Genomic DNA, 13,500 nt, shown 5'->3' with positions numbered 1-13,500 from the left:
GGGTTTATAACTAGACCAAGTACGCACTGCGTACCTCTTACTTACACATGGCGTAAATCATTAAAACTCGCCACCCACTTACCCTTTTATGCAGCGCATAGAGTCTATCTACGCCATGCAAAGACTTAAAACCAAAAGTTAAAAATTACTAAATAAAGAAGGGATTTTACCTGAAATGACCGGGTGTTACAACTCTCCCCCACTTAAATTAGACTTCGCCCTCGAAGTCCTCAGCTGCGAATAGATCGGGGTAATGCTCACGCATCTCAGCTTCGGGCTTCCAATTCCACTCAGAGTCGTTCCCATGTTGAAATTAAACTTTGACCAAGTTTACTACCTTGTTCTGCAAAACTTGATGGGTTTTATAGGTCATAATTAAAACATGTGGCGGACAAACTTAACCCTTAAGTTCACATGCAACCTATTTGGATCTAAGTTTTCTCTATTGCTAATAATAACCTATGAACATCAAGAACCCAAATGGGACTCTATAATAATCAAAATTTACATAGAGTTAGGGTTTACATACCTCTTGATTATTGTAGAAAATAATCACGCCAATATTCTTCTTGAAAACCTTGGAATGCAAGTACCATAAATCTAATGTCTCTAATGGTTCACACCCAAAACCCTAGAAACCCTAGAATGAAGAAGAGAGAGGAATAAATTTCGTTCCTATGCTTCTTAGGAAGTTCATAAACGAAAATTGATGGCCTTAGGGTCCTATTTATAGTTTAGGTAACTTGCAAGCAAAGCATAATCTGAATTCATTAAATAATAGGTTTAATCCTAATTCAAATCATTTCCTTTTATGCAATTAGGAGGCTTCCAGAAACCTAGAGGAGCCTCCAAAATCTTCCATGACATGGAGGTTTCTATAAATTCTTCTTTTGTTCAACTATTGAACAATTACAGTTCACCCCTTGAACCTTTCATTAATTCTAATTAATTCCAGATTAACTCTGATTAATAATTAATTAATTCTAATTGATTTGTTATTAATTTATTAACCATATATATGAACAAATCAACTATTTAACTATTGATCTTATGTTAATTTATTAATCACATAACAAATGAACATATCAATTATCTATTCCTAATTAATATATTAATCACATAATATATTAACAAAACATTTCTCTCTCTCTCTCTCTCTCTCTCTCTCTCTCTCTCTCTCTTTCTCTCTCTCTCCTAATATCATTTCTAGCTATTTCTGGTTATGAGGGCAACCCAAAAGGACTTTGCTTCTATTTTCATGTTTATACCAATTTAGTTATGATCTTAGACACCTAAATCCAATATTCTCCCACTTGCATAAGTCTATAACTACAATTGGAAGTATAACCAAATAGCAAAGAGTGCTTTCCAAAGCCACTTCCGAACTCTAATCTAATCAGACATGGGCCCTAAGATAAGTGATCAAATATTCCTTCGTTCTACAATATATCGTATGGACATGAGACATGGATTAGAATCAATCTCATAGTCCAAGATTCTATTTCTCAATTTCCTGATTTATGAAGACTGAATTCAGACTACTAATTGAACACATCAATTCTCCAGACTCGGTCAAGCACTTCACATGTCAACAACAAATCATCGCGGGGCCCAAAAGATATCGCTTTTCCAATTATGGAAAAAGGAACGAACAAAGTTTGACTTATATGCTTGTATCTTTTACTTACCAAATCATTTATAACACTACATTTTATGACATCACGTTACTGATGTGTTTTCGCAATACCAATGCACAATTAAATTGCAAATAACAACTCATATATCTCCGTTTTAAGAATTAAAGATATTATCGTCTCACAATTACTCGTGATAGAATCCATGAGGTAATTCTCTGAGCGTGAGTTTATCCAATACTCTAAATCCTCATTTTTCTAAGTACTCATGAACATTTTAGCAACCTTATTGCAATGTATAATCCTCATAAACAATCTACAATTCAATTCATGACAATCTTAATTCACTACTTCAAAAAGTATGAGCAACTGTGGAACTTCAAATAATCAAATCATTCAGGAATTAAAACATGCAAAGTGAAACACAATAATAAACTAATTAAGTATGGTCTCAAAACTATTGAATATAAATAACCTCTATTATTTAATCACCATAATAACGAGCACTTTATTCATTGTATAATGTTTCGAGTAATCAACTAACCACTTGAATTAAACAACAGGCATGCCATCTTATGAACATGCATACTATGCCTCTCTATGGTCCTTCCTTTGTGAACAGATCAGCTGGACATTATTCCAATGATGCTCATTTCACAAGTCCAAATTCTTATTACTATCCAAGATGTGATGGAATCCCTACTTAACATGCATTAATCTCCTATGATATCAAGATTCCAAAGTCTGAAAGACTGAGTCTTTGATATTACAGATTGGAACTTTGTTACTAGAAACACTTCAATGGTAATGAAGGTTCTGATTCAAGGTACACTCTTTGAACACTTCTCTTGCGTTAAAGTTTCTAACTCACATGTAGACCTTTCAAGTATCTCCCATTATGGAAACATTTCCATATCTCCATATGACCATCAATTATGATCAAGAACCATCTCAATCTAGAATCATGTTACTATGGTCCAGCCAAATTAATATCATACTTCTAACTATCCACAAACAACCTGTCTTTTGGTATAACCTTAGAATGTACTTTGATAGTTGTTTAAAAACTCTAGTCAAATAAAATTCTAGTCTTTTTTCTTACAATGCTCTGAGCATTTGAAAAATTAAAATAAGTGAATATTATAGCATATATAATCGATCCTATATCCGAAGCATAAGGACTCGACTCATTATATCTTATATGAGGATCTGATATTTGTTCAATATCTTGCTATAATATTCCCATATATTAAATTCCTTATGTTGAACCATTTCAACATGATATTCATATATGTCTATGACTAAGTTCTTATAAACTATACAATCTAAACCTTAAGATTCGAAAAGAAGTATGTGTGCCCTCTCCCATAAGTCTACTATAGTGAAACAATTCCCAAACTTTGCAATTTGAAAATTAGAAACATTATTCCCTACGAACGGCATTGTCAACATGCAATACTAGCATAATAATTATGCTCCCACTATCTTTGACATCTACCCAAAAATCAAATGGACTTCTAGAAATCAATACTCTTGACTTTCTTACTGGTGTACAGATTTCTGTTACACGATGCTTCGATAAGTCTCCAACTAGACTTCGTAAGCTTATACACCTTCATTGGATAGCATATGTGTGTTTAAACCCTTTCAGAACTTGTAGATATATGTCATGAAAGTTCAAACAATTCCTTGTCATTCCTCATAATTAGAAATACGAAGAGGGATGTCATAATCATATTGTGAATTTGAGAAAGCAATTAACACAACCAACATCTATATTGATCTTTATCAGATCTTATAATCTATCAGCGAAAGTATTTCCTCACAATCATTCTCATGAATTAGAGCGTAACCTTTTCCACCTAGATTTTATGGTGCATACGTTCCTATACATGTGAATCTATCATTTCCAACCTACAATCATAACACAAGGTTTTGGACAAAACCAAATTCAAATTTAGCTTTCCTTCATGGATTGAACTTCGCTATTTCTAAATTTCTTTCCCTCTGGTAGTACAAGGGCCTATAAGTCCTTCCATGTTGTTATCAGCTTATCCATATTGATCAATGTACTTTCTGTTAAAGCAAGAAAGTGACCCTCTTAAACTTTGTCTATCCGAACTCACCATCTCATCCGCAGTGGAGTACCCAACCACAATCAATCTAATCATCCGCGACCACTTTGTTCAGCAAAGACTTAGCTTTTTATCTTTTCTATTTACATTGTAATGTCCAGTGTACCTTGCTTGGATACCTAAAACAGTCTTTAGTCTTTGTTTATTTCTTTCCTGTAACCTCTCGAGACTCTATAAATAGAGCTCTCATTTTTCTGAATGAATTACATCTCTCTTATCTAAAACATATCTTCTATCTCTTATCTCCACTCTTTACTCTCTAAAAGGATCTCGCTGAACTTACACTCATATTAAACTCTCCTTTGGACCAAGTCCTTGAGACTTCAATCACTTTAGGCTGATCACTTGAACTAACTCGGTTTGATTGCAAACCCTGTTAAGAATCAGCTTAGTGTTTACTTGATATAACTTGCTGTCATTCTTATTCCCTTACCTTTCAGCATCTAACTATCTAACCACTCTAACAACTCTAACTTTTCATTATTGTTGAGCTTTATGATCCTTTGAGATTAACTTATTTCCGCAACCATATACTTGTACTAACGTTTGTTCAAGTGTGTCTCAAAAGTTTTTCTCTCAACAATTGGTATCAGAGCCAGAGTGGTTGCTTTTTGAACGAAAACTCTGATTTCTAAAAGCCTTCTATACCACTGAAGCTCATTATTAAAAAAAACAAAAACAAAAACAAGGAAATATGGCACAAGCTTTATCTCTTAATGTCTCCAACAATGTTGGTGGTTCTAACCGGGCCCCAATACTCGTTGCAAGTGAATACCACCACTGGTGTCAAAGAATGGAAAGATAACTTATGAGACTTGGCCGAGATGTATGGAGATCCGTGGAGGAAGGACCTCATGTTCCTATTCTCACTCCTGTTCAAACGGATGGTACTCAAGCCAGACTAGGTGGAGACACAGCCGCTCTAAATCGTCCCATAAAAGATGACCTAGATAAATTGGAAAGTGATGTTGTGGCTTTCTATGAGATTTCATGCGGAGTAGCTCCAGACAAGTTCGACATTATCATCAACTGCAAGTCAGCCACGGAGATCTGGGATGTCCTCAAATATTTGTATGAAGGTTCAAAACAAGCTCAAGACAAGAAACTCACCACTGCACTCAATGAGTTCAATAATTTTAAAGCTCATACTGGTGAAAATCTTGAAGACTCATTCAAAAGATTCAATCTCATCGTCACAAAGCTTTCAAATGCAGGAACTGTCAGAAGCAATCATGAAACCAACCTTCAGTTCCTCAATGGTTGAGGGAAGCACTGGACAACGGCCAAAATGATAGTTCAAGGAGATAGAAAATTTCACACACTATCTGTTTTCAAGTTATATGGCGAACTCCAAGCACAAGAATCTACTGTGCTAAAAGACTGTGCAGACTTTGGAGGTCCACTTGCTCTCATAGCTCAAGCACCGCAAAACAGAACCACCCAACCATATGAAACTCAATCTACTGCGTATGACAACCCACCGTAGTCTTACGAAGCAGACACAGAGTATGATGATGAAGAAGAGTTCCAGAATGCAATCGCGCTAGTCAACCAACAATTCAACCGTTTGCCACCACCTTCTTTTCGAAAGAATCAGCAGTTCACAAAACCTCCCTTCAACCGAAATTTCAATCCGCAGAATAATCATCCTCGATATCCCAAAAATCACCACCCATCTCAACCTCAGAACACCCATCAACCAAAGGAGGCACCGCAGTCTGCCAAGCTCACTGACTCCGGTACCTCAACCGAAGTTAAAGATGATGTTATTATTTGCCATAAGTATAACAAAGAAAATCATTTTGCTAAAGACTGTAAAGAAAATGTTGTGAAGGATAAAACATTCTATCTTAGAATGGCTCAAGAGAAGGAGGAGAAAGAGAAAGCAAGAGCCTATGTGACACAAGTCAAAAGGGATCACCAAGTTTGGTCGGCAGGAAATGAAGACGAAGATCTCAACAACCTCAAAGGCAAAGGAAAAATATGCATGATAGCAGCGGCGGATGAAGACGGGTCAACAAGGCTTGAAAAGAATTACTGCTTCATGGCAAAAGACGGCACTCTAAGCATCATTGAACAGGTAAAACTCATGATTCAAACTAATAACTACAACATGCATGAATGTCAACCCTTTTTGGACAATCTTAATGACACATGTGTTGCCGTCCTTTCAGACTATAACAAGGCACTAGATGAGAAGAAGATAGCATCACAAGAAATGTTCCATCTGAGAGGAAGACTAGAAGACAAAAGACTGAAAGTAACCATGTTAGAAAAGTATTTAGTGTTAGAAAAGTATTTAGTGTTAGAAAAGGATGCCAGAATGCTATGTGAGACTCAATTAGGAATAGCCTTGAATCAGAGAGATTTAGCTCAAAAGGAAATTGTACGCTTGAATCTATTAATTGAAAAACTGTTTAATGAAAGTGAGGCAATTGAAAATCTTGTTAACAATGGGAGTGTTGATAATACATATAATTGGGGTCGGTCTAATGGTTATTCAACCAAGGACTCCTCTCCTCGATTCAATAAAGACCGACCTTACGTCCCTCCTGATAGAGAATTTCATTTCCCTGTCAATGACAAGACTTTTCCTGAAGATATTCAAGCTCACTTCGGTAGACTTCATAATCTGAGCAATAATTATATCATCGAGGAAATTCTTCCCGAAACCTCGGATCATCCAAGTGATCAAATGCCCTCCTATGGTACAATTATTGCCAATTCTCAGACTTCTTCTATTGTTGATGAAGAAATTCTTATGGAAGAATATGATGATTATCCAACCTTGTCCCTGGACCGCAGTCCCATTTATTGCAGTCCTGGACCACAATCTTCCAAGGAACCATCACGAACTTACTCTACGGTAGTTCAATCCTCTCTGCCATAGACCAAAGTCAAAAGTATCGTATCCATTCAACCCATTCTTCATGAATTTCCCATAGAAAATTTTGAATACGGTCAATGTTCTCAAAGTCGTATTTTTTCTACTTCGGATAAATTAAGTTCACGTTTTCAAAAGCACTCAAAGGTTTCAGGGAAACCGCAGTTAAACACAACTAACTGCGGTTCTCCTAAAACACTAGCAAAACAGGCTTTCAAATAGGAACTTAGAAACAAAGGTAAAAAGCAGGAGGTCAATTTCAAAAGCAAAAATCATCAATTTTCAAAAATTTCTGAACGAAAATCTTTTGACAAACCGGCAGTTTCAAATCAATTTTCAAAAATCTCTACAGTCAAGGAATCAAACAAAAAGGATTTTGCAAAAGTTTTTCACAACTTTTCTGACAAATCCCAAAAGAAAGTTAAATCTTTTCAATGATATCGATTTCAGAACTACTCCTTAGACAACCCAAAATGGAAAGGGATTTTTCCAATTCCCACGACTTTTCAGTCACGTCAGCCTGTCAAAAGAGACAAACCTATGAGGAATTTCACGTGCTCAAATTTTTTCAAATTCCAAGACCACCTCAGTCAATTTACACTCTTGGACTGGTCATAAGTCTCATACTACATCCTTTGGACCGCTGACCAAGTATAGTGTCTGGATTAATGACAAAAATCCCACCTTTGGATTTTATCATCGTAAAGAGTCAAATCAAGTCCAATTTTCTGAACCTCGTCTCATTGCGAAAGGTCATATCAAACCAAAATCTCACAAACACCCAGGATTAGGCCTTAGGGTTGTCACGCAACCTGTCCCAAAAACACACGTGCATGCATCTAGTCAGAAAAAGTCTATTATGTCTCCGGGCTCCAAACTTGTTTGGGTGCCCAAACTAACCCATTAATTTTGTAGGCAATGTGCAATGAGGAACAAGAAGATGAATGCTTAATTGATAGTGCATGCTCCTTGCACATAACTGGAAGGTTAGAATACCTTCGTGATTTCAGGCCTATATGTAATGGTGGACATGTGACATTTGGTAACAATGCTAATGGGATAATTCGAGGCTATGGTGTTTTGAATACGGGCAATTTCTCAATTCAAAAGGTTGCTTCTGTTGAAGGACTTAAGCATAATTTGATCAGTGTTGGTCAACTGTGCAAGGCGGGTCACCGTGTTGAATTCGACAGTGAATATTGCTACATCATGACAAGCGATCGAAGCACCTGCCTAATCAAGTCCAAATTCGAAGGCACTATGTTTCCTTTGGATTTCTCTCTAATCACTGGCAAACCACAGTTGTGCTTTCTGACCAAAGTTGTATCTGAAGTCAGCTGGTTATGGCATCGCAAGCTAGCTCATCTCAACTTCCAGTACATCAACAACTTAGTCACAGAAGAGCTTGTCTGTGGTCTCCCTATTCTCAAGTACAACAATGATACTTTATGCCCTACATGTGAGTGTGGAAAACAATCAAAGGGAAGCCATCCGTTAGTGATTGACTCGTCAATTTCTGAACCTCTAAAACTACTGCATATCGATCTCTGTGGTCCCTCTACCGTAGCCAGTCTCCATCACAAGAAGTACATACTGGTTATAGTAGATGATTTCACTCGCTACACTTGGGTCTTCTTCTTAAGGCTCAAATATGAAACACCGCAGGTCCTGATAAACTTCATAAAAGAAATTGAACATCAAATCAAGCTACCAGTACGCAGAATCCGCAATGACAATGGAACTGAATTTACTAATCATCTCTTGAATAGTTTTTTGGTTTCCAAAGGCATTAATCACAACTTCTCTGCTCCCTATACACCACAAAAAAATGGAGTAGTAGAGCGAAGAAATCGTACTCTGGTCGAAGCAGCCATATCCATGCTCAACTTTGCAAATCTTCCTCTTTACTTCTGGGCTGAAGCAGTGGCAACTACGTGCTTCGTTCAGAATCGAAGCATTGTGTGTAAGCGCCTCAACAAAACTCCTTATGAGGGCCTTAACAATCGTAAGTCGAATGTCCGATTCTTTCACATTTTTGGATGTAGATGTTTTGTGATCAATAATACGGATCATCTAAACAAATTTGCACCAAAGTCAGATGAAGGCATATTTCTTGGCTACTCAACAAACAAGGTGGCTTACAGGGTTCTTATCAGACGCACAAAACTAATAGTTGAAAGCTTTGATGTGAAATTCGATGACTTTTATGTCCGCAATCCTACTTCTTCAAATGAAACAAAATCCATCATGGAAAATGATATCCCAGATTCTGCGGGTCCCTTGAACATAGTTGAAATCAACTAAGACGACCACTTTGACCCAATCCATATTACTCATCTATCCGAAATTCTTGTGTCTTCAGAAGCTCAACAGCAACATGCGGATGTCTCTGGTTGTCACAACTAGCATTTTAGCTAGGAAATTATATCCCTGTGTAACCGTTCATCTATTATAAAATATTTACTCTAAGTAAATCTCACCCAATGATCATTTAGATTCATCAATTTTGTTCAACAAAGATTCTAAAAACCCTAAGAATCCCGGTTTGAGTCCATATTGGACTAGAAATTCCTTATTGGGCCTAATGGACCAATAAGAACCCAATTCAACTTTATTGGACGTAGAAGCCCTAATTGGATCCTAATTGGACCCAATTCATAAGTCTAAAACATTTTGGACCATTTGGGTCTAGAATGATTCATTCTAACCCTAATGGGCCTTATTGGGCCATAACTAATCCATTTAACATTAGTGAGCCATAAGCCCATTCTTTTTATTCTATTTGGGCCGTGAATGCTTCCAAGAGCCCAATGGGCCGAAATTTGTTATGTTTAGGACCCAAAGATCCTAACTAAAGTTAATGGGCCCAAACCACTCTACCCTTTCTTCTTGGCCTAAAATCTCGGCCCATGTATAAAACAAAAAAAAAGAGAAGTGAAATGGGGGGGTTGACTTTGGAGGTGCCACCTCCATTTTGTTCATCATATATCCATGAAAGGACCACCATATATCCATGCTAGTTACCTCACCACTCTCTCTCCCCTCTCTTCTTCTACTCTCGGCAAAGAGCCACAACACACACACACACTACATCAAATTCTCTCTATTACTCTCAAGAATCATTCACCTTCTTCCTCCAAGATCTCAAAAATTTGCTAGGGTTCTAAGGATCTTCATCAAGTCATTCAAATCTTTGGTAAGATATTGTCAAACACAAGTATCTTCTTTCATCTTAATATGAAAAACTCCTTCTTACATGGTTTTTATTCCATGATCACACCTTAGAAGCTTCATAAACTCGAGATCCTCAACAAAGGTGTGCTAAGACCAAAAATCCTTCCCACTTCTTCTTCAAAAACCAAAACATCAAGAAAAGGTGAGTTCATACCCCCTTGTTTTCGGTTTTCATGTGATTTTCGGGGGAGAATGCAAGTAAAATGTGTAGATCTATGTGTTATATGCATGTTTTGTGTGAATCCTTAGTTTATTTGGTAATAAGGTGTTAGATCTTAGCAAATCTCGAAATTTTAAGTATTATTTAGCAAAGATCTGTGAACTATGATATTATATAGAACACATTATCAAGCCAAAAGTGATTACATGTTTAAGATACAAAAGATTTCAACAAAAACCTTGTTAGAGGTCAAAATTGTCAAGAAAACAAAAGATAAGGGCAAAAAGTGACATTTATGTTTTTATAAGGGCCAAACAGATCCTACATGTATAAAAAGGTGCTTTTATGTTAAACATACTTTAAAAAGGGCCAAAAATGAAAATTTAAGCTTAATGGGCCAAAACTTTTGGGCCTCACGGTTTTGGGCCCAATATGCGAAAAAATGAAGTTTTGGGGTTAAAAATGTTATTTGGCCAAAGTTTGAGTGATAAATGTAAATAAACCAAATTTAGGGGTGAAAATAGCACTTATTTTCAAATTGGACCAAAAATGTAAAATTTTCCAAAATTGGGCCGAAAGTGTAAATTTTTTCAAACAAGGGGCTGAAAATGCACTTTTCTGCAAAACAGGGTTCTAAATGTGAAAATATAACTTTTTGGGCTAAAACCGCAAATTTTTGGACATTTGGGACAGAATTGCAAGTTTTTATAAATTATGGACTAAAGTGTCATTTTTATAAAACTTTGGGCTTTAATTAAAAATTGGAGAATTATTGGCCAAAAACGTCGTTTTTACGAAAAGAGGATCTTTATCATCAAGCTATTAAACCCCGAGCTAAAACAAACAACGGAATAATACAAACGAACGTAATACGTCGATAACTATTTATTGGGCCTAATATACACGTTGCTTGGCCATTGGACCCTAAGGGCCCAACTAAGTGTATATTGAGCCCAATGTTTTCCATGATGTGTTTATTGGGTCTTGCGACTCACTTACATGTTAATTTGGGCCTAAGTATGGATTACATGTTATTGGGCTTTTGTGGCCCATTTACATGCCTATTGGGCCTAAATTACCCTTTTACATGTTATCGGGCCTTTGTGGTCTAATTACATACTAATAGGGCTTGGAATGGAAATTTCACATGTTAATAGGCCGTAACTATACCTTTGCGTAATCATTAAACTTCGTATACTTATATATGTACCTTTCGAATACAAAAACATACCACATATACGTAAACATTAAACATAGAACAAAAAGGGGTTGAGAATCTAGTGAGACATGTCGGTTGGCACCTCCGAGTGTACAATCGTAGCCTGTAGTTATAATCAGATTTTCCTGGTAGGAAAGCGGGAGTTTGTGTATAGATCTATATGGGGTGACCCCCCACGCCTTAGCTGTTCGCTACAGCTAGATTAGGCCAGTCTAGGGCGACAAAATCCTTAGCAAGACCGGCATTTGGAAAAATACCAAGACTGGCGACCTAGTCATTATCATGCATGGTTATAACGGCTCATATAGGGATTCAATACCAAAAGTTTAACCTTTTGAAGATAAACTCTTTAATTGTGTCAATGCAAAACGACTTATTTAACGATACAAGAATCTAGACGATGTAATAAAACATAAAATATCGGATTTTCTGGGGAAATTATTCATATACAATTATTATTTATTCAAAATACAATGAATCTAAACTACACTCATATAAGTTATAACAATGAAATTCACACATGTATTTATACTTGATTTTCACATCATTTTCAGACATTTTACAGAAAATATCGGATTTTCTGGGTTTTTATGAAAGATACAAAGACTTTTACTCAAATATACTTATGAACTCACCAACATTATATATGTTGACCGTTTTCAAAATAGCTTGTATTCTCAGGTAATCGTTAAGCTGGCAGATATGCAAGTGTGTATGGTTTTGTTTTATGTAACATTACTTATCGTACTTTTAACAATTTGAACTTATGTATTATAACAATGTACTTGATGTGAACAATGCTGGTTGTAATATGTAATGTTGGTGATGAATGTGTTATGTTTCATGTATATTCATTGTGATGATTATTCAATTGTTAGTCACACGAGCCCCCGGACGTTTTCGTCGTCTGGTTCGGGGATGTGACATGTTGGTATCAGAGTCAGGTTTATAGTGAACTAGCATATCTAACCATACATGATATGCAACTATAAACACAATGGGACTAAATAACTCTAAACAAAATAAAAATTTCACACTTATGTGCGCATACTAGGATAATAATCTAACAACATCTAATAAAAGCTTCTGGAGGAGATTGAACACTATGATTAAACCTGGGCAGTTATGTAGTCATATTAGGGATAAATATAGCCTGATCAACTATACTTATTCATAATATGACCAACATGTGTTCGGGAGTAATCACAGCGCAAAATGAATCCACAAGCCTACCCCACTCTCCAATAACTCTAGGGAACCCAAACACAAATAATTAAAAATACTAGGAGAGTAATTAAAATGCGACAACCCGAAACTTCTATCTTGTACCTTAGTCAAATTCTATCAATGTTAAACTCGTTTCAGCTATCTTTAGCATTATTTTGAACCTGTTTGAATGATCTAAAGCCTTGTACAACCAAAGTTTGAATTAGGAATGGGTTGGTTTAAGATTTAGGGTTGCAAATAGGCCAAACACTCCATCAAAAGGAGTGTGTGGCCACACACATGAGTGTGTGGCCGCACACCCGAGTGTATGGCCGCACACATGAGTGTGTGGCCGCACACCCGAGTGTATGGCCGCACACATGAGTGTGTGGCCGCACACCCGAGTGTATGGCCGCACACACGAGTGTGTGGCCGCACACCCATCCTCCAGCCGCACACTCATCCCTATTTATATAGGGTGACCCCTTCACTCATTCCTTTCATTTGGCTGCATTCTACTTTCTCTCTCTAAGAACTTCATCCAAGAACACTCTCAAGGCCTCAAAAATGTGAGTTTTCCATCACCTATCTTATCATATATGAAGGACCCATTGATCTAAGCCTTTAATCATCAAAGTTTCAACATGTTCTTCATCATATGAAGGTGTACGGCCGCACACCTTCATAAGGGTGGCCGCACACTCTTGAAAGACTCTCCAAAGTGAGAGTTTGGCCTCCATTTGCTAGTTGGACTTGGTATTGACTTGGAAACACTTGAAAATCAACATTTTTAGCATGAATGAAAAGTGCACGGCCGCACACCTCTATATACGGCCGCACACTCCCTTGTACGACCGCACACGTCCTTTGTACGGCCGCACACTCCTATGTGCAACCGCACACACATGCTGACCGCACACCCTGGCCGCACACACACACTGTTGGCTATACACCTCCCTCGTTTGATCATATAGGGTCCCGACAAGCATTTCCAAGTCTCTAGGGTGGTTTTCCATCACTTATAGTGG

General features: G+C 37.0%; 1 protein-coding gene across 1 annotated transcript; it reads left to right on the top strand.

Moving 5' to 3' along the window:
* The first annotated feature begins 4,577 nt into the window (after positions 1 to 4,577).
* Positions 4,578 to 8,957, top strand: LOC145107172 (uncharacterized). Its single transcript, XM_079044025.1, has 5 exons — positions 4,578 to 4,988; positions 5,256 to 5,849; positions 5,955 to 6,635; positions 7,569 to 7,915; positions 8,699 to 8,957. The coding sequence occupies exons 1-5, from the start codon at positions 4,578 to 4,580 to the stop codon at positions 8,955 to 8,957; spliced, it is 2,292 nt and encodes a 763-aa protein (XP_078900151.1).
* The last annotated feature ends 4,543 nt before the right edge of the window (positions 8,958 to 13,500 follow it).

The sequence above is a fragment of the Lactuca virosa genome, chromosome 4 (assembly GCF_052849685.1).
Source record: "Lactuca virosa cultivar CGN04683 chromosome 4, Lactuca_virosa_CGN04683_v6, whole genome shotgun sequence".
NCBI lineage: Eukaryota > Viridiplantae > Streptophyta > Magnoliopsida > Asterales > Asteraceae > Lactuca > Lactuca virosa.
This window is presented reverse-complemented; position numbering and strand designations above follow the sequence as displayed.

Excerpts from the sequence above, each read along its gene's own strand:
- LOC145107172 (XM_079044025.1), top strand. The coding sequence starts at position 4,578 with ATGAGACTTGGCCGAGATGTATGGAGATCCGTGGAGGAAGGACCTCAT. Across the intron at positions 5,850-5,954 it reads CTCTAAGCATCATTGAACAG|GCACTAGATGAGAAGAAGAT; the intron begins GTAAAACTCATG and ends GACTATAACAAG. Across the intron at positions 6,636-7,568 it reads CATCACGAACTTACTCTACG|GCAATGTGCAATGAGGAACA; the intron begins GTAGTTCAATCC and ends TTAATTTTGTAG.